This window comes from Erinaceus europaeus, chromosome 13 (assembly GCF_950295315.1).
Source record: "Erinaceus europaeus chromosome 13, mEriEur2.1, whole genome shotgun sequence".
NCBI lineage: Eukaryota > Metazoa > Chordata > Mammalia > Eulipotyphla > Erinaceidae > Erinaceus > Erinaceus europaeus.
This window is the reverse complement of record NC_080174.1, coordinates 96,183,665-96,208,866: the sequence shown is the minus strand read 5'-3', so window position 1 is coordinate 96,208,866 and position 25,202 is coordinate 96,183,665. Positions and strand designations below refer to the sequence as shown.

The 25,202-nt window shown below is 42.2% G+C and overlaps 1 protein-coding gene across 1 annotated transcript; it reads right to left on the bottom strand.

The window, feature by feature from the left end:
- Window positions 1-423: 423 nt before the first annotated feature.
- LOC107523092 (zinc finger protein 709-like) lies at window positions 424-18,299 on the bottom strand. Its single transcript, XM_060204980.1, has 5 exons — window positions 18,205-18,299; window positions 13,103-13,231; window positions 5,353-5,479; window positions 5,126-5,183; window positions 424-3,791 (listed from the first exon to the last, which is right to left on the bottom strand). The coding sequence occupies exons 2-5, from the start codon at window positions 13,115-13,117 to the stop codon at window positions 1,955-1,957; spliced, it is 2,037 nt and encodes a 678-aa protein (XP_060060963.1). The 5' UTR covers window positions 13,118-13,231; window positions 18,205-18,299; the 3' UTR covers window positions 424-1,954.
- Window positions 18,300-25,202: the final 6,903 nt, after the last annotated feature.

Here is a 25,202-nt window from a genome sequence, read left to right as displayed (position 1 = left end):
ATAGGACAGACAGAAATGGAGAGGGGAAGACAGAGGGGGGAAAAACACTTGCAGACCTCTTTCACCACCTGTGAAGTCAGTATAAAGTTCTTAATGAAAATAGTGTCTACTTCGACTTAGATACCATCCTCACCTACTTCCTATTACAATTCTCTCACTCACCCCAAAGCTGCCAGTCCCTGTTCAGGGCACCATTATGCTGGGCTAGCTTCATGGGCAGGAGACAGACGACCAGGGACTCATGGCTGAGCTGGGCAGCAGTATCTCTTTATTCATGTGGAACATAGCACAATCTAAGATAAACTATCTCTAATCACAATCATATATACACACACACACACACACACACACACATACACACACACACACACACACATACTTGCCAAGTAGGGTGGAAACAGGATGTGATGCAGAGGGCCTGCAGGCAGGGTAGTGCTTAGTTAACAGTGGTTATGTAAGTAGAATATAGTGTTAAGCAGGGGGGATTAAATCAATGAAACAGAAGGGGTCTTAGAAGCATACCAACACAAAGATAACCTTATCAAACCAAGGACTGCAAAAGGTAAATAAGGGCAAGAAACAGGCATACTTTAACAATGACTCTTTAGTCACTTTCAAGCCATTCCATCAGCTGGGGGACCTGAGGAGTCCTGAGATTCAGGGAGTCCTGAGATTCCAGACATGATGGGCCTACACATGGGATTTACAGTCAACAATATTTATACCTCTTTCCATATGAGGGAGATACTCTCTTCCCTGAACCAGCTTTCTGTTCTTTTCCAGTCATGACATCACCTTACTATATAATAACAGGCTCGACCAGGATCCTTATGCAAATCCTTAGGCTTGATGGCACGTGCACTTAACCCATTGTGCTAATGGCTGACTCCCAAGAATTTTTCTTTTTTTAAAATTATTTATCTAGTTATTTATTCACTTTTGATGCCCTTTTTTTTTTTTTTTGTAGTTGTTGTTGGATAGGACAGAGAGAAATGGAGAGGGGGAAGACAGAGGGGGAGAGGAAGACAGACACCTGCAGACCTGCTTCACCACCTGTGAAGCGACTCCCCTGCAGGTGGGGAGCTGCGGGCTCAAACCGGGGTCCTCATGCCAGTTCTTGTGCTTTGCACCACATGCGCTTAACCCGCTGAGCTACCACCTGACTCCCAGGGCAAGAATTGTTTTTCTAATTCCAATGATTTTATATGTGCAAAAACCGTTATCGATTTGAATACATCTAAGCACTGCTGACATCAGTAAGTTCTCAGTACCAAGTGGATTTTTTTATATATTAGAAGACAAAGAATCAAAGTAGTTACTCATTTTCCTTACATTTATAGAATATTCAGACATATGCGTTCATTTGTGTATCATGGAACTGTGATCCCTACAATTATTTAGATATATTTACTTATATATTATCACAAGATAGAGAGACAATAAAACAGAACTTAACTCTACCCATGGAGTGCAGCTCATACCAGAGAACTATGATATTGAACCACTAGCCTCTGCATCATGTCTCAGGTTGCACTCTCTAATCTTAGTACAGCTTATGCTCAAAAGATTGATTTCCATTGTGAATATTTTCATGTATTTAAAAATTAGTGGAACATTTAAAACTTTATTACTTTCATAGGGTTTTGCTTCACTGTGAATTCTTTCATATCTACAAAGAGGACCAGAATAATGGGATGTTTTCAACAATGCTTATATTCATCAAATTTCTCTCCATTTTGAGTTATTTCATGTTGACAAAGATGCCAGGATTGAATCAATGTTTTGCTGTTTACATTCATTGGATATCTCTCCACTATAAGATCTTTCAAGTCTCTAAAGAAAACTGTCTTAAATGAATGTTAGACTACATGGTTACATTCATGAGGTTTCTTTCTCTCCACTTTTGAGTTCTTTCATGTAACTGAAGAGATCGAAAAACCATGAGTGCTTTACTTCATTGTTTACATTCATAGGGTTTATCCCCATTGTGAATTTTTTCATGTGTCCGAAGATTACTAGAACAACTGAATGTTTTACTACATAGTTTACATTCATAGGGTTTCTCTCCACTGTGAATTCTTTCATGTGTCCGAAGATAACTGGAAGAACTGAATGTTTTACTACATAGTTTACATTCATAGTGTTTCTCTCCACTGTGAATTCTTTCATGTTTTCGAAGACTACTGGAACAACTGAATGTTTTACTACATAGTTTGCATTTATAGGGTTTCTCTCCACTGTGAATTCTTTCATGTGTCCGAAGACTACTGGAATGACTGAATGTTTTACTACATAGTTTACATTTATAGGGTTTCTCACCACTGTGAATTCTCTCATGTGTCCGAAGATGACTGGAACAACTGAATGTTTTAATACATAGTTTACATTCATAAGGTTTCTCTCCACTGTGAATTCTTTCATGTATCCGAAGAACACTGGAACAACAGAATGTTTTACTACACAGTTTACATTCATAGGGTTTCTCTCCACTGTGAGATCTTTCATGTGTTCGAAGAGTACTGGAAGAACTGAATGTTTTGCTACATAGTTTACATTCATAAGGTTTCTCTCCACTATGAATTCTTTCATGTGTCTGAAGATCACTGGAACGACTGAATGTTTTACTACACTGTTTACATTCATAGGGTTTCTCTCCACTGTGAATTTTTTCATGTATCCGAAGAACACTGGAACAACTGAATGTTTTACTACACTGTTTACATTCATAGGTTTTCTCTCCACTGTGAATTCTTTCATGTGTCCGAAAATAACTGGAAGAACTGAATGTTTTGCTACATTGTTTACATTCATAGGCTTTCTCTCCACTGTGAATTCTTTCATGTGTCCGAAAATAACTGGAAGAACTGAATGTTTTACTACACTGTTTGCATTCATAGGGTTTCTCTCCACTGTGAAATCGTTCATGTTTCCGAAGATTACTGGATCGCCCGAATGTTTTACTACATAGTTTACATTCATAGGGTTTCTCTCCACTGTGAATTCTTTCGTGTATCCGAAGACGACTGGAACAACTGAATGTTTTACTACATAGTTTACATTCATAGGGTTTCTCTCCACTGTGAATTCTTGCATGTGTCTGAAGAACACTGGAACAACTGAATGTTTTACTACATTGTTTGCATTCATAGGGTTTCTCTCCACTGTGAATTCTTTCATGTCTCCGAAGTCTACTAGAACAACTGAATGTTTTGCTACACTGTTTACATTCATAGGGTTTTTCTCCACTGTGAATTCTTTCATGTGTCCGAAGACTACTGGATTGCCCGAATGTTTTCCTACATTGTTTACATTCATAGGGTTTCTCTCCACTGTGAATTCTTTCATGTCTCCGAAGAATACTGGATTGCCCAAATGTTTTACTACATAGTTTACATTCATAGGGTTTCTCTCCACTGTGAATTCTTTCATGTGTCTGAAGATGACTAGAACAACTGAATGTTTTACTACACTGCTTACATTCATAGGGTTTCTCTACACTGTGAGTTCTTTTATGGTTTTGAAGAGAACTGGAAGAACTGAATGTTTTATTACATAGTTTACACTCATAAGGTTTCTCTCCACTGTGAATTCTTTCATGTGTCCGAAGAGTACTGGAAGAACTGAATGTTTTCCTACATAGTTTACACTCATAAGGTTTCTCTCCACTGTGAATTCTTTCATGTTTTTGAAGATGAATAGAATAAGTGAATAATTTGTTGTATACTTCACATTCTTGGGATATTCTACCTTTCTGACTATCTTTGCCCTCAGATATTTTTACTGTTGTATTACTGTAAAATAAAGAACAATTAATTAATGACATTTTAATGAAAAACACTATAATTGATTATCAAAATGCAGGTCATTATTTTACCTAGTAAGCCACAAAATCAGACATTAGAAATAGATTTGACTAAAAACATATACTGAGGGTATTGGGCGGTAGTGCAGCAGGTTAAGCACATGGATGCAAAGCGTAAGAATTCTGGTTTGAGGGAGTCGGGCTGTAGTGCAGCGGGTTAAGCGTAAGCGCAGGTGGCGCAAAGCACAAGGACTGGCATAAGGATCCCGGTTCAAGCCCTGGCTCCCCACCTGCAGGGGTGTCGCTTCACAGGCGGTGAAGCAGTTCTGCAGGTGTCTATCTTTCTCTCCTCCTCTCTGTCTTCCCCTCCTCTGTACATTTCTCTCTGTCCTATCCAACAATGACAACAACAATAATAACTACAACAATAAAACAACAAGGGCAACAAAAGGGAATAAATAAATAAAATAAATATTTAAAAAAAAAATTAAAAAAAAAAAAAAAGAATTCTGGTTTGAGCCCCAAGCTCCCCACCTCCAGGGGAGTCACTTCACAGGCGATGAAGCAGGTCTGCAGGTGTCTGTCTCTCCCTCTCTCTGTCTTCATCTCCTCTCTCCATTTCTCTCTGTCCTATCCAACAATGACAACATCAATAACAATAACTACAACAATAACAAAAAGGAATATTTTTTTTAAAAAAATTGAACTATTATTTGTTAATAGCAAGTTCTGGCTTTGTGTTGAAATTTTTCACTGAAAATATTGATCTTTTCTAGAAGGACTACTTCTAATTATCATAAAAATATAGATATTCATGCATCAAGGATATTCTTATTCCAAGTGTACTATTTTATAAATACTTAGCATCTTTGCCCCTTTTTAAAAATTTCCATTTCCTTGTTACATGTTATATGTGAGAAAGATTTTCCTATAAAGTGGAGAAAAGACAGAAATGTAGAACATCATTATGGTACTCAGTGACTCAGATGTGAACTTCACTCATGCACATCACATACATTATACTGGAGTCACTTGTCCAACTATTCTATAACCTAGTCATGAAGTATTTTTGATTTGCTTATTTAAAAAATTGATCTATTTGTGGCAGTGACTATAACTTTCATTTTCTGAATGAATTGTATTAAAAAGGGTCATATGCAATTGTTAAGTCAGTAGAGAGCACACCATTAAGAACCCATGAGTCTACTTATACAGGGAAACCATGCAGGCACCTGATCTCAGTAAATTACAGAGACAACACTTTTGAAAACACAGCAGCTTCTTAGGTGATACATCACACTTTATTGCAAATGTAACTCTTACCTTTGTTTACTCCCATGCAACATATGCTGCGCTTTGGTGGAATGTTCTTGTATCTTTCCTAAAATTACAAAATATAAAAAGTATTAGAAATTATACAAATAGACTGAATTTTTGATCCATCATGAGTCACAATCAAACCTTGCTCACTGAACAGTATCTCCGTTTCTACACTGGTGAACAAAAAGTGATTTGTTTTCTAGTTGAAAAATTAAGGCGATTAGAGTTACCTATTGAAAGAAAGTTTCTCAAGTTTTCACACATCACATCTCTGTAGAGTTTCTTCTCTGAAGGATTCAACAGTGCCCACTCCTCTTGAGTGAATATCACAGTTACATCTTGATAGGTCACTGAGCCCTAAAATATATGCAACGTGTTCATGTGAGAAAATGTGAGCGACAGAAGATTAGTCATTCAGTTTCTACTTTATAAAGCCTGTGAATGATTTTCTCATCTACCAACATCTACAAAACATCATCTACAAAACAAGTCTTTGATGACTTGAAAACCAAATACCTCAGGTGTTGGGTGATAGCGCAGCAGGTTAAGTGCAGGTGGCGCAAAGTGCTAGGACTGGCATAAGGATCCCAGTTCGAGCCCCCGGCTCCCCACCTGCAGGGGAGTGGCTTCACAGGTGGTGAAGCAGGTCTCCAGGTGTCTATCTCTCCCCCTCTCTGACTCTCCCCTCCTCTCTCCATTTCTCTCTCTCTAAACAAAAAAGAAAATTTAAGTGAAAAGGTATACTGTTCAAAACCAGTAAGTGGGGGAGAGCTCTCTCTTTAAAAAAAAAAAAGAACGAAAACGGAATACCTCTTAATCATGCTCTAGAAGTTGTTACATTGATTAGACCATTGGACTCTCTTTCACGAGGCCCTGAGTACAGAGAGCTATCCCTATTCTCACTATTCCCCCTCTATAGTTTTGTAATTAGTAAATGATAAAACTTTAGTGGCTGTGTGGGAGTACAACTCATAGGGTGCTCACGCTGCCATATAAAAGGACCTAGATTCAATATCCTAGTTCTCACATGCAGGGGGTGAGGGCTCTTCACAAGTGCTGAGCAGTTTTGGATACTGTCTTCCTTATTTATAATGTAAAGTTTATATAGGTAAAGAGAATTTGATAGGGAGAGTGAAGTAGAAAGTCACTGGAATTGAACCTATAGCCCCTGGGGACTTAGAGCTTAAAGTCTGGTGTGTCTTCTTAGTACCTTCAGTTCTTCTCATTAAAAGAAAAGAAACATTAATTTCATTTATCATACATGAATAATAATCTCAACTGACACACACACAGAGATAGAGATATCTCTACTTCAATTTCCTTATTAAATTTTCTTCACCTATATAAAATTCAAAAATATAAATAAGAAAAAAATGGCCACTGGGTGTTATGAATTTATAATGAAGCCAGTGATAAAAAAAGATGGGATAAAAAAGAACACCTGATGATTATGATAAGTTTGTTAGAAATGACACATCTCTAGCCACACATAGCTCTTTATAAAATTAACATCATTATGGATCTATGGAAATTATACTATTTAGAGTGATCATACCACATTAGGCTTCTTTGTAGTGTCAATGTCCAAAAAAAAAGTAAAAAATGCAAGAATGTTATACAAATAAATAAGTATTACCAGGTGCAGGGCATTGTTGCATCTAGTTAAGTGTACATATCACCATGACATAGGATCTAGGATTGAGAACTGCTTCCTACCTGAGAGGGGGACACTTCATAAGCAGTGATATAGGCCTGCAGGTGTCTCTCTCTACCTCTATTCCACTCTCCATTTATTTCTGTCCTATCAAATAAAATGGAAAGAAAAAAATACATTTCTTGAGCAATGGATTCAAAGTTCTGACACTGAGCTCAAGAAATAACCCTGGTGGCAGAGAAAAGAAGAACTGTTTTCCAGTAATCTACATACTTCTCAATTTCCCTCCTTAACAGGAAGTAAAATATAATTTTTGAAAAAAAAAAACTTGCTTGCTTCCCTCCTAAGTGGGGGACACTTCATGAGCAGTGAACAGGCCTGCACGTGGCTCTCTCTAACTCTGTTCCACTTTCCATTGATTTCTGTCCTAAAAATAAAAATGGAAATAAAATAGGAAAAAAAATATGGCTTCCTGGAGCATTGGATTCATGTTCTGACACTGAGCTCAAGAAATAACTATGGTAGCAGAAAAAAATAAGAGGGTAAAAGAAAACTGTTATCCAGTAATCTACATCATGCTCAATTTATCTCTATAGTAGGAAGTAAAATGTAATTTATAAATACAAAAAGATTGTATGGGGAGGAAATTCTATGACAGTGACAGGGTCTTATGTCCCTTAAGAGGGTAGGGACTTAATTCCACTTGGGAGGCTGGATAAACAGACTCAAGAAAAACAAATTACGGTCTGGAGATCCACCAGTGAACAAATTATTTTTTACTTTCTATGCTTTCATCAGTGGGACTTTATTCCTTTACATTATATTTTTTAGAAAGAAAAAGACAGAAAGATACCCCAACACTGAAGCTGCCAGTCGTGTGGTGGGGCTCTGTCTCAAATGAACACTGTACACTATACTGCTAAGAGTTCAAACTATCTGAGTGAGCAATTTTGCTGTTTGTGGACCATTTTAATAGCTTTTTTTTTTTTTTATTAATGAAATACAGATAAGGGGGATACAGAATAATGCTCAACTCTAGTTTATGATGGTGGTGGGGATTGAATTTAGGACCTTAGAGACTCAAGCATAAAAGCCTTTTGCATGAGTAGGATGTTGTCTCCCCAAAAAATCACTTTCTTATACAATGCAGTGAGTTATTTACAGCCTGCCAGGACAGGAGTGAGCAGAGCACTGCTTGCTGTAAACAGAGCCTGAAGTTTGCAGCAACATCTGAGGGAGATGACAAAGTATATTTCTCTTTTTAGATAGAGGGGGAGAGTGGCAGAGAGAAATGTGGAAGCCAAGAAAATAGGACAGACATTACAGAATCACACAATCAACTGTAACATTTCTTTGTTCTGTGTAACACACCCACGAAATGGTAGGGAACTGTGACCTTAGGTACTTACTCACTGTTAATTATTGCTATTTTTTTCAAAGATTTTATTTATTTATGAGAAAAATAGGAGGAGAGAGAGAGAGAGAAACAGAGGAGGAGGAGAGAGAGAAAGAACCAGACATCACTCTGATACGTGTGTTGCTGGGGACCAAACTCAGGACCTCATGCTTAAGAGTCCAATGCTTTATCCACTGTGCCACCTATCAGACCACTCATCAATTTCTATGGATTGAGCTATCTTCTAGTTCACTTATTTCCAGGATTAGTAATAGAATAAACAGAGGGGTTGCATGGTGGCACAACTTGTTGAATACATACTCCTCCCCTCTCTATTTCAGATGGTCTCTATCCAAAAAATAAAGATAATAAAATTTTTTTAAAAACAATTAAAATAGTATTAGAATAAGCTGGAGGGTTTTTTTTTTAATATTTTATTTATTGGTTGATGAGAAAGATAGGAGGAGAGAGAAAGAACCAGGCATCACTCTGGTACATGTGTTGCCCTGGCTTAAACTCAGGACTTCACGCTTAAGTCAAGCACTTTATCCACTGCGCCAATACTGGACCACATGGTTTTTTTTTTTTTTTAAATGAATAAAACCAGGACAGGGAAACTCCTCAATTTGTAGACCATTAGATTTGAAAGCCTAAGATTCCTTGTTTGATTCTAACATGTACAAAATTGTGTTATGGGTTCTCTCTCAGTTCATCTTTCTCTCTCCCTATATTAGTGTTGTATGAAATGGACATTTACTTTCCTTTAGTGAGAAGATACACCAGACTTTCAGGTCTGATGCCCCAAAGACTACAGGCTAATTTCCAAATATCTTCTAATTCTACAACTGAGGGGAGTTCTGGTGTTACTCTCTCTCACAAATTAGTTAAACCTTGAAAAAAGGAATAAAAACAGTTTTAAAATTTATTTATTTAAGAAAGGATAAATTAACAAAACCATAGGGTAGGAGGGGTACAACTCCACACAATTCCCACCACCCAATCTCCGTATCCCACCCCCTCCCCTGATAGCTTGGAGGTTATGTGGTAGCCCAATAAGTGGGAAACACATGATTCGGCCACCACAGGAGCATTTACAAAGGAGTATAGAGACTAACTGACAAAATTAGTAGACCAATCAATTTTCTGTTAAGACACTTCACTTAGATACACAGCAGAAAATTTTAGATGCTGAACTCCTTTTGTTAATGTCTGTGACAGAAATAAGAGGTGACAGAAATAAGAGGTGAACAGTGGAAATGAATTTAACCAGAAATTATGTATATCACTAGCAAAAATGATGAAAATATATCTCAACAAAGAAAATGGCTAAAGCCAAGATGACACGTGGCTTATGAGGTCCAGGAGGTGGTGCAGTGGATGAAGTGTTGGACTCTCAAGTATGAGGTCCTGAGTTCAGTCGCTGGCAGCACATGTACCAGAGTGATATCTGGTTCTTTCTCTTTCTCCTCCTATGCCTATCATTAATAAAGAATTTTTTTTATTTTAAAAAGATGATACATGGCTTTCTTTTCTATACCAAGAAGTCACTATTTAATTACCATACCACTATAATACATTTGAATCTTTTTTTATATTTATTTATTCCCATTTGTTGCCTTTGTTGTTTTATTGTTGTAGTTATTATTGTTGTTGGACAGGACTGAGAGAAGTGGAGAGAAGAGGGGAAGGTAGAGAGGGGAGAGAAAGATAAGACACCTGCAGACCTGTGTCACAGCCTATAGGTGAGGACCCAGGGGCTCGTACCGAGATGTTGGTTACCGGTTGATTATTAATAATTATCAAAACTAAATGACGATTTTAAAAGTGGCATGTACATGCTATGCAGTCTCCATCAAAAACCCTAAGAACATGCTTAAAGCAAGAAAATGAATGCTGAAATTAAATTGATGCAGTCTCTATAAAAAATGATGTTTGGGAAAATGAGTCAGTTGCCGCATGCATATAAAAACCAAACACCACCATCACATGACACCATGCGTCAATTCAAAATACATAAGCACTTGGATGTTAGACCAGTAACCAAAAAAATCTATATAAGTCATCCTCAGTACAGTACATAATATCTATTGGAAATGTCTTCAGAGACCTGAGCTCAACATCAAAGATAAATAAATAAATGGAAAAATGAACCACTGAGACTACAACAAACTGAAAACATTTGGTATAATGACAAGACCTATCACCAAGACAAAGAGATACAGTAAAAAAAAAAAAAAAAAAAAAGAAAACACATTTACATGCTATACATCAAAGGGCTAATCAGCAATATATGTTCTCACACAACTCAGTAGAGTAACATCAACAACCACAGTAAATGTACAGAAAGAAATATATAATCTCTTTAAACAAGAAGATGTTTGGAGGAGGGTAGATAGCATAATGGTTATGCAAACAGACTCTCATGCCTGAGGCTCCAAAGTCCCAGGTTCAAACTCCCACATCACAATAAGCCAGAGCTAAACAGTGCTCTGGTGCAAAAAAAAAAAAAAAAAATACTGGAAGATGTTTAATCCCTGACTGTCAAATACCTGTATGTTATAAAAAAGACCCAGTTCAAGCCCTCTGTCCCCACCTACAGGAGGAAAGCTTCATGAAATGTGAAGCAGGGCTGCAGGTTTCTATCACCTTTTCTATCTCCCTTGCCCTTTCAATTTCTCTGTCTCAATCCTATGTTAAATAAATATCAGATATTTTAAAAATCTACTTTAAAAGAGAAAATGAAGACTCTGAATATAAGGAAGTGTGTATTCTAATGGACCTCATTTGTGCATGATTCCACCATTCCCGGTGGAACGATTTTACTTATTTTCTACAGATAGAAGATTAGAGAGAAAAAAGGAAAGACAGCAGAGGAAGACCCATGAACTTTCCCTTTTCATGTCTATCTGTGTTGTCAGGGCTTGAAACTCAATATCTGGGTATGACAAAGTTGCACTTTACAACATGAGTTATGTCTTGGTATTCAAAAATTATTTCACAGGGTCTTTCAGTGGGTAGCATACCAAGCAGAGACCACAAATGATCACCTGAGAGATCTCAGATGGGTTCAAGACCCATGTCTCCAACAGCAGTAGAAGAAAGTTTCCTAATTGTATCTGTTTCACACCCGCCCCCATTTCTCATATCTATTTATATCTGTATCAGTATATAACATAACATTTAAGAATGGTGACACTGAGTCCAGTGATAATACTAATTGGAAAATAAGAGTTTTAAGAGTAAGTGGCGGGAGTCAGGTGGTAGCACAGTGGGCTAAGTGCTTGTGGCACAAAGCGCAAGGATGGGCAGAAGGATCCCAGTTCGATCCCCTTGCTCAACACCTGCAGGGAAATCACTTCACCAGCTATGAAGCAGGTCTGCAGGTGTCTATCTTTCTCTCATCCCTCTGTCTTCCCCTCCTCTCTATTTCTCTCTGTCCTATCCAAAAATGACAACAACAATAATAACTACAACAAAAATAATAAACAAGGGCAACAAAAGGTAAAATAAATATAACAAATTAAAAAAAAAATTTTGTAGCTGGGGTGGTCAGGAGGTGGCACAGTGGATAAAGCATCAGACTCTCAAGCAAGAAGTCCTGAGTTTGATCCCCGGCACATATACCAGAGTGATGTCAGGTCCTATCTCTTTTCCTATCCCTCTTATTGATAAATAAATAAAATTAAAATAAAATAATAAGAGTAAGTCGCTGGGGAGATAGCATAGTGGTTATGCAAAATACTTCCATACTTGAGGTTTCAATTCCCAGCATCAAGATAAGCCAGAATTGAGCAGTAATCTGGTCAGTGTCTCTCCCTCTCTCTCTCTTTCCCTCTCACTCCTTCAGTAAAATAAATTTTAAAAATTTAAAATAAAAGAGTCCTGCATCCCCAGAGCTCTGCCCCACTAGGGAAACACTGAGACAGGCTGGGAGTATGGATTGACCTGTTCAGTGGGGAAGCAATTACAGAAGCCAGACCTTTCACATTCTGGACCCCATAATGACCCTGGGTCCATACTCCCAGAGGGATAAAGAATAAAGGAAGCCCAGAGTCAGGCAGTGGCGCAGCGGGTGCAAAGTGAAAGGACTGAAGTAAGGATCCCGGTTTGAGCCCCCAGCTCCCCACCTGCAGGGGAGTCAGTTCACAGGTGGTGAAGCAGGTGTGCAGGTGTCTATCTCTCTCTCCCTTCTCTGTCTTCCCCTCCTCTATCTATTTCTTTATGTCCTATAAAAAAAATTTAAAAAGAATATAGGAAGTCTTCAGGGGAGGGAATGGGATATGGCATTCTCATGGTGGGAATTGTGTAGAGTTGTACCCCTCTTATCCTATGGTCTTGTCAGTATCTCTACTTTATAAATAAAAATTAAATAATAAAAAAAGAGTAAGTGAATGAGAAATACAAGGGTGGAAGAGATAACAAAGTTTCTGCCTGAGGCTCTCAGGTTCCAGGTTCTATTTCCTGACCCAACATTAGCCAGATAAGCAGTACTCTGGCAGAAAGAGAGACAGAGATACAGAAAGAAATATGATGGGCAAAACAGAAACAGTAAATTAAACATGTATCAATTAAAATTCAACTTATTCGGGAGTCGGGCTGTAGCGCAGTGGGTTAAGCGCAGGTGGCGCAAAGCACAAGGACCGGCATAAGGATCCCGGTTCGAACCCCAGCTCCCCACTTGCAGGGGAGTCGCTTCACAGGCGGTGAAGCAGGTCTGCAGGTGTCTGTCTATCTTTCCTCCTCTCTGTCTTCCCCTCCTCTCTCCATTTCTCTCTGTCCTATCCAACAACGACAACAACAATAATAACTACAACAATAAAACAACAAGGGCAACAAAAGGGAATAAATAAATAAAATAAATATTAAAGAAAATTCAACTTATTCAAGAGGAAAAAAGAAACAGAATATGATGTGGGGCAAGTCAACTTACCCAAGAAACTGCCATCTCTTCCTCTTTCCCTGAATGTCTTTCAGGCCAGAAAATGGAAGATCAATCACAGCAATAGCTTGAGACTGTTTAAATCTAGCAGCACAGCCTCTTCACTGGACAGTATGGCCCCTAGATGGAAGATACTGCAATGAATAAAAGTATAATACCCTAACTGTGCAATGGAAACAGAAGAGGTTACGGAAACATTTAGTGAGTTATCCTGCCTATTAGGATCATGACAAAGCCCACAAATTCTACTGACATCTCCTTCCAACCTTTTAATTTTTCTTCAACAAAAGCATTCACAAAAATCTAGTAAAACAGGATTCGGGTGGCAGTGCAGCATGTTAAGCGCACATGGCATAAAGCTTTGAGACCAGCCTAAGGATCCCGGTTAAAGCCCGTTTCCCCACCTGCAGGGGAGTCGCTTCACAGGTGGTGAAGCAGGTCTACAGGTGTCTATCTTTCTCTCCCCCTCTGTCTTCCCCACCATTCTCCAACTCACTCTGTCCTATCTAACAACAATGACATCAATAACAACAATAATATCTACAACAGCAATAAAAAAAGCAATGGCAACAAAAGGGAAAATAAATAAAATACATAAAAAAAGTTTAAAAAGATCTAGGAAAACGTCCATTAGACTTTTAAAAAATATTTATTTATTTCCTTTTCGTTGTCCTTGTTGTTTTATTGTTGAAGTTATTATTGTTGTTATTGATGTTGTTGTTGGATAGGACAGAGAGAAATGGATAGAGGAGGGGAATACAGAGAGAGAGAAACATAGACACCTGCAGACCTGCTTCACCGCCTATGAAGCGACTTCCCTGCAGGTGGAGAGCCGGGGCTCGAACCGAGATCCTTACACCGGTCCTTGCATTTTGCGCCATCTGTGCTTAACCTGCTGTGCTACCGCCTGACTCCCATAGACTTCCTACTTAATTCAAGTCCCACCTAAATACTGCTCAGAGATCTGTATTAAAACAGTGATATGGGGAGTCGGGCCGTAGCGCAACAGGTTTAGTGCAGGTGGCGCAAAGCACAAGGACTGGTGCAAGGACCCCGGTTCCATCCCCCAGCTCCCCACATGCAGGGGAGTCATTTCACAGGTGGTGAAGCAGGTCTGCAGGTGTTTATCTTTCTCTCTCCCTCTCTGTCTTCCCCCCCTCCATTTCTCTGTCCTTTCCAACAACAATGACATCAATAACAACAGCAATAGTAAACTACAACAATAAAACAACAAGGGCAATAAAAAAGGAATAAACAAATGATTATTTTTTTAAAAAGTGATATGGGGACGAGGGGTGGAGCCAAGAGGGCAGCCTGAAGACACACCTGGCATGAGCTCTGCAAGGAGGCTGCTTTAAACCTGGGAATTTCAGGTGAGGGTTGGATTTCCAGGCCAGTGGCAGAGGAAGAATGTAGGAGAGCTCTAAGGAACCAAGGAAGAGTCCCTATACTCTGCCTCCCACCCCTCAGCTTATACATCTAACAGGAATTTTTTTTTTATTTTATTTATTCTTTTTGTTGCCCTTGTTTTTTTTTTTTTATTGTTTTAGTTATTATTGATGTCATTGTTGTTGGATAGGACAGAGAGAAATGGAGAGAGGAGGGGAAGACAGAGGGGGAGAGAAAGACAGACACCTGCAGACCTGCTTCACTGCCTGTGAAGTGACTCCCCTGCAGGTGGGGAGCCGGGGGCTCGAACCGGGATCCTTCCGCTGGTCCTTGTGCTTAGCGCCACCTGCGCTACCGCCCGACTCCCTAATAGGAATATTTTAACCTGGGGTGCCTGCCCCCCAGCTAACACTTCTAATAGGGATATTTTAACCTGGGGTGCCGGAACCCCAGCTAATACTTCTAATAGGAATATTTTAACCCTGAGAGCCTGGCCCCCAGCTAACCCTTCTAAAAGGAATATTTTAACCCAGGGTGCCTGCCTAGCAGCTAAAACTTTTTTTTATATTTACTTACTTATTCTTTTTTGTTGCCTTTGTTTTATTGTTGCAGTTATTATTGTTATTGATGGCATTGCTGCTGGATAGGACAAAGAGAAATAGAAAGAGGAGGGGAAGACAGAGGAGGGAGAGAAAGATAGACACCTGAAGACCTGCTTGCTTCACCGCCTGTGAAGTGACCCCCTGCAGGTTGGGAGCCAGGGGCTCTAACCGGGATCCTTAAGCAGGTCCTTGCACTTTGCACCACCAGCGCTTAACGCTCTGTGCTACAATAACACTTCTTTTTTTTAAAGTTTTTTTTAAATATTGCAATTTTTTAAATATTGGAAGTTGCACAGAAAAGGGCCATATTTATTCCCTTTTGTTGCCCTTGTTGTACAATAACACTTCTAATAGCAATATTTTAAGCTGGGGTTCCCACCCCCCAGCTAGCACTTCTAATAGGAATATTTTAACCCAGGTGCCTGCCCACCTCACCCAGCTAACACTTCTTTCTTTTTTTTTTTTAAAGAATGGCTTTGCAGCCATCTTTTTTTTTTTAAAAAAAATTATGTTTATTTATTCCCTTTTGTTGCTCTTGTTTTATTGTTGTAGTTACTATTATTAACATCATTGTTGTTGGACAGGACACAGAGTAATGGAGAGAGAAGGAAAGACAGAGACAGACGGGGGGACACAGAGTAATGGAGAGACAGAAGGAAAGACAGAGACAGACCACTTGTGAAGTGACTCCCTCTGCAGGTTTGGAGCCTGGGGCTCGAACGGGGATCCTTCCCCTGGTCCTTGCGCTTCGCACCACCACGCTGCACTACCACCTGACTCCCAGCTAACACTTCTTATAAGAATATTTTTAAAGCTGTGCAGACTTCCCACATGTAGTACTAGTATTAAATGAAAGTAAAACATTTTAGAAATATTTGTAGTTCTTTCTGCTTGTTTTCAAAGCAGCTTATAAAAATTCATAGCAGCTTATAAAAATTCATAGAAAGTTGCATAGAAGAGTGGGGGTAAATAGCACAATGATTATGCAAAGAGACTCTAATGCCTGAGGCTCTGCAGTCCCAGGTTCAATCCCTACACCACCATAAGCCAGAGCTGAGCAGGGGGTCCCGCTGATCTAGATTTCTCTCCTCGAGACTACCTGTCGGGGAGAACCCCGACATTGGGGAATTAATGTTTTACATTCAACAGTAAATACAATAGTTTGTACATGCATAACATTCCCCAGTTTCCCATTTAACAATACAATCCCCACTATGTCATTTATCATCCTTCATGGACCTGTATTCTCCCCACCCTCCTACCCCAGAGTCTTACTTTGGTGCGATCTGCCAATTACATTTCAGGTTCTACTTGTGTTTTCATTTCTGATCTTGTTTTTCAACTTCTGCCTGAGAGTGAGATCATCCCATATTCATCACACCTGACTTTTCTAAGAATGCAACAATCTGCAGTGGTCACGGCATCGACCACATCTCTGTGACAACGTAAATCCGCCAGCAGCGTGTTAGCGCCTCTGTTCGTCTGACACAACAGTCACTAACTGCAGTGGCTGCCGAGTTCTCGGAACCTCATCAGCTCAAATGCTTCTGCCTGAAGTGTCAACCAAATGCCAGACTTTAACAGTTATAGCAGATACTTTTTTCAATGTCTAAAGCTATGAAATCGGCCCTGTGGTTTCAAATTGACGACATGTTGAGATGGTAAGTATTTGTACGCAGTGGGCTAAATCAATAGTTAAAATTCATTGGTGTCTTGCAGCAAAGGAAAAGACTCTGGGGTGGAGGGCAGGGCCCCGGTCCTGGAACATGAGGCAAAGGAGGACTTAGTGGGGGTCGAACTGCTATGTGGAAAACTAAGCATGTTGCATATGTACAAACTATTGTATTTTACTGTCGACTGTAACCATTAGTATCCCAATAAAGATACTTAAAAAATAGTTAAAATTCATTCGAGCAAAATTTTTTTTTTACTTCCTTCCTGTGGGCACTAGCAAACTTTAGATTCATGCGGGGACTGACAGCTATATTATCCTTTGTTGGTGAGGCCGGGCAGTGGCGCGCCAAGCTGAGCGACATGGCACAGTGCTGGGGCCTTGGGTCTCAGTCCTTCCTTCTCCCATTCCTGTCTGCAGCGGAAGCTTCACGGGGGGAGACAAGGCTGCAGTGTCTCTCTCCTGCTCTCACCCCTCAGTAGCTCTTCCTTCACTTTTGATTTTATTTTTAATATTTTATTTATTGGGCGCGGGGAGGTAGCACAGTGGGTTAAGCGCAGGTGGCGCAAAGCTCAAGGACCTGAGTGAGGATCCCGGTTCGAGCCCCCGGCTCCCCACCTGCAGGGGAGTCGCTTCACAGGCGGTGAAGCAAATCTGCAGGTGTCTTTCTCTCCCCCTCTCTGTCTTCCCCTCCTCTCTCCAGTTCTGTCCTATCCAACAATGACAACATCAACAACAACAGCTACAACAACAAAACAAGGGCAGGAAAAAGGAATAGCTAAAAAAGTATTAAAATAATAATAGCGACCGAGCGTCTCCAATGCCGAGACCTGGCCCAGACCTGCAGCACGGCAGCACGTGAGGCGGCCGCAGAGTCGCTGCACAGGATCCTGCAGCGGGACCAGCTCCAGCAGGCCAGTCCCGCCCGGCCGCAAACACTCAGCTGGCGGCCACCTGCAGCCGCACAACCGCGCAGGCGCCGCGCGCACTCGGGAACCGCAGCCCCGCGCCTGCGCAGACGCGCCGGTCCGCCCGCGGCCAAGGTCAGAGGCCGCCGCGCTCAGCACCGCGGGTCCGCGCCCCCGGTCGCCCGCCGGAGCCCGGCCGGAGCCTGCCCGGGACACCCTGCGCCCGCCCCAGCGGCTCACGCCGCGCCCCCGCGGGCCCCGCACCTCCCCGCAGCTCCGCGAGCCCCAAAGCGGGGCGAGGGGAAGCGGGACCCAGACCAGCAGGGAGGCGGCGCAGAATGGCCAGAGGCGAGGCTGGCGCACCTCCCCGACACACGCAGAGCCCCCGGTCTTTAAGGCCGGTCACGCCGAGGCCTCGCCCGGCTCCCGCCGCCACCCGACACCCACCAGCTGCGACTGACCTGACTGACGCCTCCTCGCCCGGCTCCCGCTGCCACCCGACACCAACCAGCTGCGACTGACCTGACGCCTCCTTGCAACCCACTGTGCGAGGCCGACTGGCAGCTACAGCAACGCGAACCTGCCGGCAGCCCAGCCGCGTGTACAGTACCCCGCTGGCGCCGCTGGGCCTAACGGGAACTGTAGTCCGTCTCCTCGCCGTCAGCCACGGGAGAAGAGCCGTGCGAACTACAAGTCCCAGCAGCCCGTGCGGCTGGCCTAAGCTGACACTCCCGGAAACAGAGATGTCTCTGCCCTGGAGCCCAGTTCTGCCTCTCCAACCTAGTGGATCAGGGTCGGCTTCTTGTGGTTTTTAAGGAGCCTGAAGCTCTAGATAATGAATAAGTGAGCTGACTTAATGAGATGGTGACTTAATGAGAACAATCTAAACTGTTTGCTTTTTTTATAGACTTGATTTGTATTTATTTTTGATGGAGAAAGAGAAATTGAGACTGGTGTGTAGAGTTCTTTATATTGTGGGGAGTGGGTGGGGAGTTCAATGAAAAGAGGTTTGGGGCGTGGTTTACCTGGGTAATATATCGGCAGCGGCTCTTTCTTGCCATGATTTGTGAAAATTGTGGGTGCAGAAGAAATGGGAGGGGGGTGGAGAAAAGTCTAGGCACAAATAGAGGCAACAGAGGCAGTAAAGCTACCCATTTGTCGGGGGTGGGGTAATGATTATTTAATTGTCCTGAGAAGCCCAATAAGCTTATGGGAAAGTGGGAATGATGCAGTAGGAGCCATTTTGTAACTGACAGGGCAAAAGGAATGACAATGGTGTCTGGTTCTCTCCCCAGAACCTGTGTGGACCTGTCTCTGCCCTGCCGGATCATGGATGCCAGGGTGTCAGTTTCAGTGAGAAGGCAAGGTGCTCCATCTATAGGGGTGTGAAGCCACTCAAGCACACCCGTGGCTGTGATAGAGGGCCCCAACAAGTGTCGGGGAATAGTTGAAGATTAGAGGCTTACAGGGGAGGAGGGAAAGAACCGTGTGAGACACATGTCTTACAGTGCTAGATTAATCTTATCTGGGGCTGAGGAAGCTGTGGGGATTACTGTATATTTGGAATTTGGACATTTGTCTCCCTTTAATAAGTCAAATAATGGCTGAATGGTACTAGTGGGAAGATTCAGCTATGGCCTGAGCCAATTAAGGTTACCAAGGAAACTCTGTAGAGAGGTAAGAGTGAGGTCAGAAGGGAATGCAATACAGAGCTTTAGGGGGCAAACCTAGGTTAGAGAAAGTTCTGAGCCTAAGGTTATTGGAGGAACTAGTTGTGCCTTTTCAGGGGCTATATTGAGGCCAACCTACTCTAAGGTGGGGATGAGAAGGTCATGCATGGCCGAGGAGGGGTCTGTCTGGTTTATCCCATATTAAAATATCATCTACGTAATGGTAAATATTAAGATCTTCAGGAATATATGGAAGAATGCGGCTTTAAGGACTTCTTGGCATGTGCTGGGACTGTTGGCCATCCCCTGGGGAAGTAACTTCCATTCGTAGCAGTCTGCTGGCCCCGAGTTATTGATAGACGGGACAGAGAACACAAAGCATTTGCAATCAAGCAGATAGAGGGGAATGGAAAAGAAGCAGTCCTGTAAGTCTATGGCAACTACGGGGACCCATGCAGGGATGGCACAGGTGAGAGGCAAGCCCCTCTGGGGAGACCCCCAAACCTGCACGGTTTTGTTTACTGCTCGGAGTCCTGCAGAAGCTGCCACTTGCCAGAGCACTTTTTGATGAGGAAAAGAGGAGTGTTCCATGGATGGCGGAAATGTCAGATGTGACTGAGATATAATTGTTCCTGGACAAGATATTTTAGAACTTTTAATTTTTCCTTGGGTAAGGGCCATTGCTCCACCCAGACAGGCGTATTAAAAAGCCAATTGAGGGGGGTCGGGTGGTGGCGCAGTGGGTTAAGCGCATGTGGCGCAAAGCGCAGGGACCGGCGTAAGGATCCCGGTTCCAGCCCCCGGCTCCCCACCTGCAGGGGAGTCGCTTCACAGGCGGTGAAGCAGGTCTGCAGGTGTCTATCTTTCTCTCCCCTTCTCTGTCTTCCCCTCCTCTCTCCATTTCTCTCTGTCCTATCCAACAACGAATTGCGTCAACAAGGGCAATAATAATAGACACAACGAAGCTACAACAAGGGCAACGAAAGGGGGAAAAAAATGGCCTCCAGGAGCGGTGGATTCATGGTGCAGGCACCGAGCCCAGCAATAACCCTGGAGGAGGAAAAAAAAAAAATTAAAAAAAAAAAAAAAAAAAAAAAGCCAATTGAGTCAGGGAGTTTTTTAAGGAGCAGTGGCTAAAAGAATTGGGGGTGTTGCTTAGGTAACAGCTGGGAGGAACAAGTCTCTATCTCATCAGTGTTAATGTGGCAACTGCTGTGGGCTTGCTAGAGCAACACTCTGGGGTTTCTTTTGAACATCAGGGTGAGGGCTGTACTGCTTCTGGCAAAAGTGGCAAGGGGGGACCAATTTATGAAACTTTGACAATCTTTCCTCCAATGAAATCATTTCTGGCATCTAGGACAAGGTGTTCCAGGCTTCTGGGAATCTGGCTGGGGGCAGAAGTTATGCTTAGGACTGGGGCACTCATTCCTCCAGTGGCCAGAACTGACACACCTAAAGCAGTCCCTTTTTTGCTTCTCTAAAGCAGCAGTAAGGGCTTGTTCCATGGCTAAAACTTGGTAGCTTTTAGAATTTATCTCGAGTTGCCACAAATCATCTGTCAAGGTGCTCGTCTTTAAGACTGAGGCATACCTGATGGAAATCAGGAAGCATTCCATCCCAGACGATAGATCACAAGAGGAGGAAACTGGCATCAGGATCAGGAATCTTTCTCTCCAAACCTGATTGGACCCTGGTAATGAATTTGGCTAGGGATTCATCAGGTTCTTGGCAAAGGGAGAGAGTGGGGGCTGAAGCAGCTACTGTGGGGGATACTTAACACTCCTACACTTGTAATGCAAAGAGACGTACCTGATCAAACTCACCAGGGGAAAATTTTGTTTCTAACTGCTGGAGACCTGTCTCCCATCATCCTATTCCAAAAAGGGCCTCAAAATCCCAGTTAGGCTGGTTCTGATTGTTCCTGTGGGCTTGCTGAAGGCATTCATTCCTGAAAAAGGTTTTCTATTGAACGAAGAGTGGACCTGGGAGCATAGCATGAGCTACATCCCTCCAGTCTTGGGGAATGTTAAGGTTCTGGAGAAAGCCTTGTAAAATAGATCTGGTCCATGGAACATGAATCTCATCCTCCCTAACCGCCTGGTAATTCCTTAAGATCTGTGGAGGTATACAGATACCATGTATGAGGTCTCTATTGGAGCTAACATTTACTGGGAATGCGTGGACTTGCTCCACAGAAAAAGCTGTCACGATGCCGGCAAAGGTATTCTGTGTCCGATAGCAATGAAGCAGGGGGAGGAGGAGCCACAGAAGCAGTGGGGGCAGCTGGAGATGTGTCTACCAAAAAGGGAGCTGCTGGGGTGCCTCTTCCCAGGCGTGTACTCTCTGGGTTGAAGAGAATTCAACCGGAGCCAGCTTAGGTTGCTACTCACTCAGCGATGCGGGAGAGATGACTCATTAACTCGTGGTGATGCAATGAAATAACTTTATTGATCAGAGAGCGAATGCTTTTAAATGGTACACCAGGAAGTGGCAAGTCAAAAATGGAAATGGCTAGGAAAGGGGCAGAGAAAGGCTAAAGCGGACTGGATAGGTAGGAACTTCCTTAGCAACTGTTGCCAGGGTTTTAACTGGTATTAATGATTCCCTGCAAGTAGGGAGGGTAGAAAGAAGATAGATCAAAGAAATGGAATGGGTGGGGATCTCTCAGGCAAAACATGATTATGTAGATAGGCCATAGTATCAGGAATGCAGGGTTGCACAGAGGGAATTGGCTTAATGCTTTGTGAGGCTGCTCACAATTTCCCTGACATCTCCCCCTTCCTTTTTATCTAGTGGCCATAGTGTCATGAATTTGGGGTGCTTTGTGAGGCAGGGAGTCTGATAGGACGAGGAACACCTTGGGGGTTACTTCTGTCCCTCTTTGCTCAACCTCTTGGTAGAGAGACTGACAGGAAAGACGCAGTCCTCAGGTCAAGCCCTGCCAAGTTCAACCACATCCTCACGATTTCCTGACAAATATGACCACTATGATTGTGGGGTTATGCATATCCCTTTGAATCAGTGTTGTTATATCCTTTGGGTCTATGCCTAGTAGTGGAGTTGCTGGACAACATGACATTTCCATTTGTATTTGTTTAAGCATTCACCATAATGGCTGACAGTACTTATCTTTTTAGTATTTTTAAATTTTTAATGTTTATTAATTTTCCCCTTTTTTGCCCTTGTTTTATTATTGTTGTAGTTATAGTTGTTGTTATTGAGTCATTGTTGTTATATAGGACAGAGAGAAATGGAGAGAGGAAGGGAAATCAAAGGGGGAGAGAAAGACACCTGCAGACCTGCTTCACCACCTGTGAATTGACTCCCCTGCACTTGGGGACCTGGGAGCTCGAATAGGGATCCATGAGCTGATTCTTGCACTTGGTGCCACATGCACTTAACCCCCTGTGCTACTGTCCGATCCCTCCCTTTTTAAAGCAGAGCACTATCCAACGGTGGCTTATGATGGAGGGAGGATTGAACCTGAGGCTTTGGAGCCTCAAGCATGAGAATCTCTTTGCATAACCATTATGCTATCTACCCTCCGCCCTATCTTTTTAGTATTTTAAATATGATTACAACTTTTGAGTATGGTTCTCAATACTGGGGAAGACTCTTGGAGAGAAATGTGTGACAAGAATGGCAATAGAGGATTGAACCTGAGGCTTTGGAGCCTCAAGCATGAGAATCTCTTTGCATAACCATTATGCTATCTACCCTCCGCCCTATCTTTTTAGTATTTTAAATATGATTACAACTTTTGAGTATGGTTCTCAATACTGGGGAAGACTCTTGGAGAGAAATGTGTGACAAGAATGGCAATAGAGGGGTTAGCTCCAGAGGTTTTAGCATCAAGTGTTACAAATATGAGACACTAAGTGGTGCAAGTAGAGTCAGGAATGTAGACACAGGAAAGTTTAGTAGTAGCCAGGGGAGAGCTTGAGAAGCCCAGATAATGTAGCCAGGAGAGCTTAGGAGCCCCATCCAGGATTGAAGACCCAAAACGACTCTCACGCCTGAGGCTCCAAAGTTCCAGGTTCAACACCCTACACCATCATAAGCACAACCACTAGCTACAGCTGAACAGTGCTCAGGTTAAAAACAAAAGAATGAAAATGGATGAAAAAGCAGCAAAACCAAAAGTCTCCTGCAAATTGATGAAATCACTAGGGCGCAGACTTGCCCCATCAATGAGCTGTACTCCAAGGATGTAACCCAGGCCCAGAGGCTTCTGGAACATTTTCGGATTTTATTTTAGTATCTCCCTCACTCCCTCTCCCTTTTCCTCTCTCTCTCTCTCTCTATATATATATATATTTCCAGAGACAGAGAGGGAGAGAAACAGAGAGACAGCTACAGATCTGCTTCACTGCTTGCAACTTTTCCACTGCAGTTGGGGACAGGGGACTCAAACCTGGGTCCTTGTGCACTGTAACATGTGCAACACACCCAGCCCCACAAATATTCATTTCTACATCCCCCTCCTCCCACTCCTAAGATACGTATAAGTAAGTTCCCCCTCTCTGTTTTCCTCCTGAAATATTTTTCAATTTTATTAGTTGTCGTTAGAGTTCGGGAGCCAGCAGGCCAGGCTAGCTTCGCGGCAGTAGAAAGAGACTCAAGGACACACAGCTGGGCAGAGAAGCTGTATTTATTTATTCAGGAACAACGATTCAGAAACTAACCTAATCACCACACAGATCTGTCCTGCATCCTTCTCTGGCAGTAGCAGCAAGCACTCTGCAAGTCCGTAGGAGTCCAGGGCATGGAGAAGGGAGCGCGCGAAACTAGCAGGGGCTGAACCACCACCTCACAGAGGCAGGGGGGGTGGGGTGGGGGGAGACCAAACCAATGTGAAGCATAGCAACAATTCGCCCTTTTCTTTTTAACTAAATGACCATAGTATCAGGGGTGAACAGAAACCTATATCGTACAGGCATTTTTAAAAAAAGAAACTGGCACAAACATGGAGGAACATGTAAGCAAGCAACAAGAACCAGTGTGCTGCCAAGGGAAGGCCTGAGGGGGGCATTTTTGCCTCTGTGGGCAAGACTTTATCAGCTAAAAAATCATTTCTGGCCTCTGGGGGCTTTTTCTTTTTTTGCCTCTGGGGGGCGTTACTTGCATTTTTCAACGGGCATTTTTTTTCTCTATGGGCATTACCTAGCATGGGAAGAGGGTAAGGCCTAGAGTCTCAAGGCAGCTGGCTGCAGTCAGTCTTTGAGAAACCCAGTAGCATAAAGAGAAGCTGAGAAGCTGCTAGTTTTGTGCAAAGTGTCCAAGAGGTGTACCAATGAGTCCGATAGAAATTCCAGTCCAAAGCAGATGTCCACAGAAGAATGCCAGGGGGTGGAAAGTTGTATGAGGAAGGTTAGCTCCTGGAATTCTGCTTTTCTGTAGAGAACTTGACAGCTGCAATTTACTTACTATGAAACAAAACTTGTAAGAGGTTAGAAGTTTATCACAATTGATAACTATTACAATTGGAAGTCTTTTTTAGTATGATTTTAAGGTTGTTTAAAGTTTAAACAATAGAATGTGGAAAGGTAAACATAAGAACCATGGAAAGAAAAAAGCCTCAGGCATGAGAATCATTAGCATAACTATAGCGCAATCTAACATTTCTAACTGAGAAGGAATTTGAGAGTTTCACATATCAACAAGTCTATTTAACCTTTTGTTACACCCATTTAAGATGGAGACACACCCTAGGTGTGCACAGGTTTTTTTAGACCAACTTAGTTAAAATATATTGATTTTTAACTAATTTTTACCTCAGACTTTAAATGTAAGTTAATTTTATCTTTATGAGAATTATGTTGAAAACCTTTTTCATTTAACTCTGTCTGG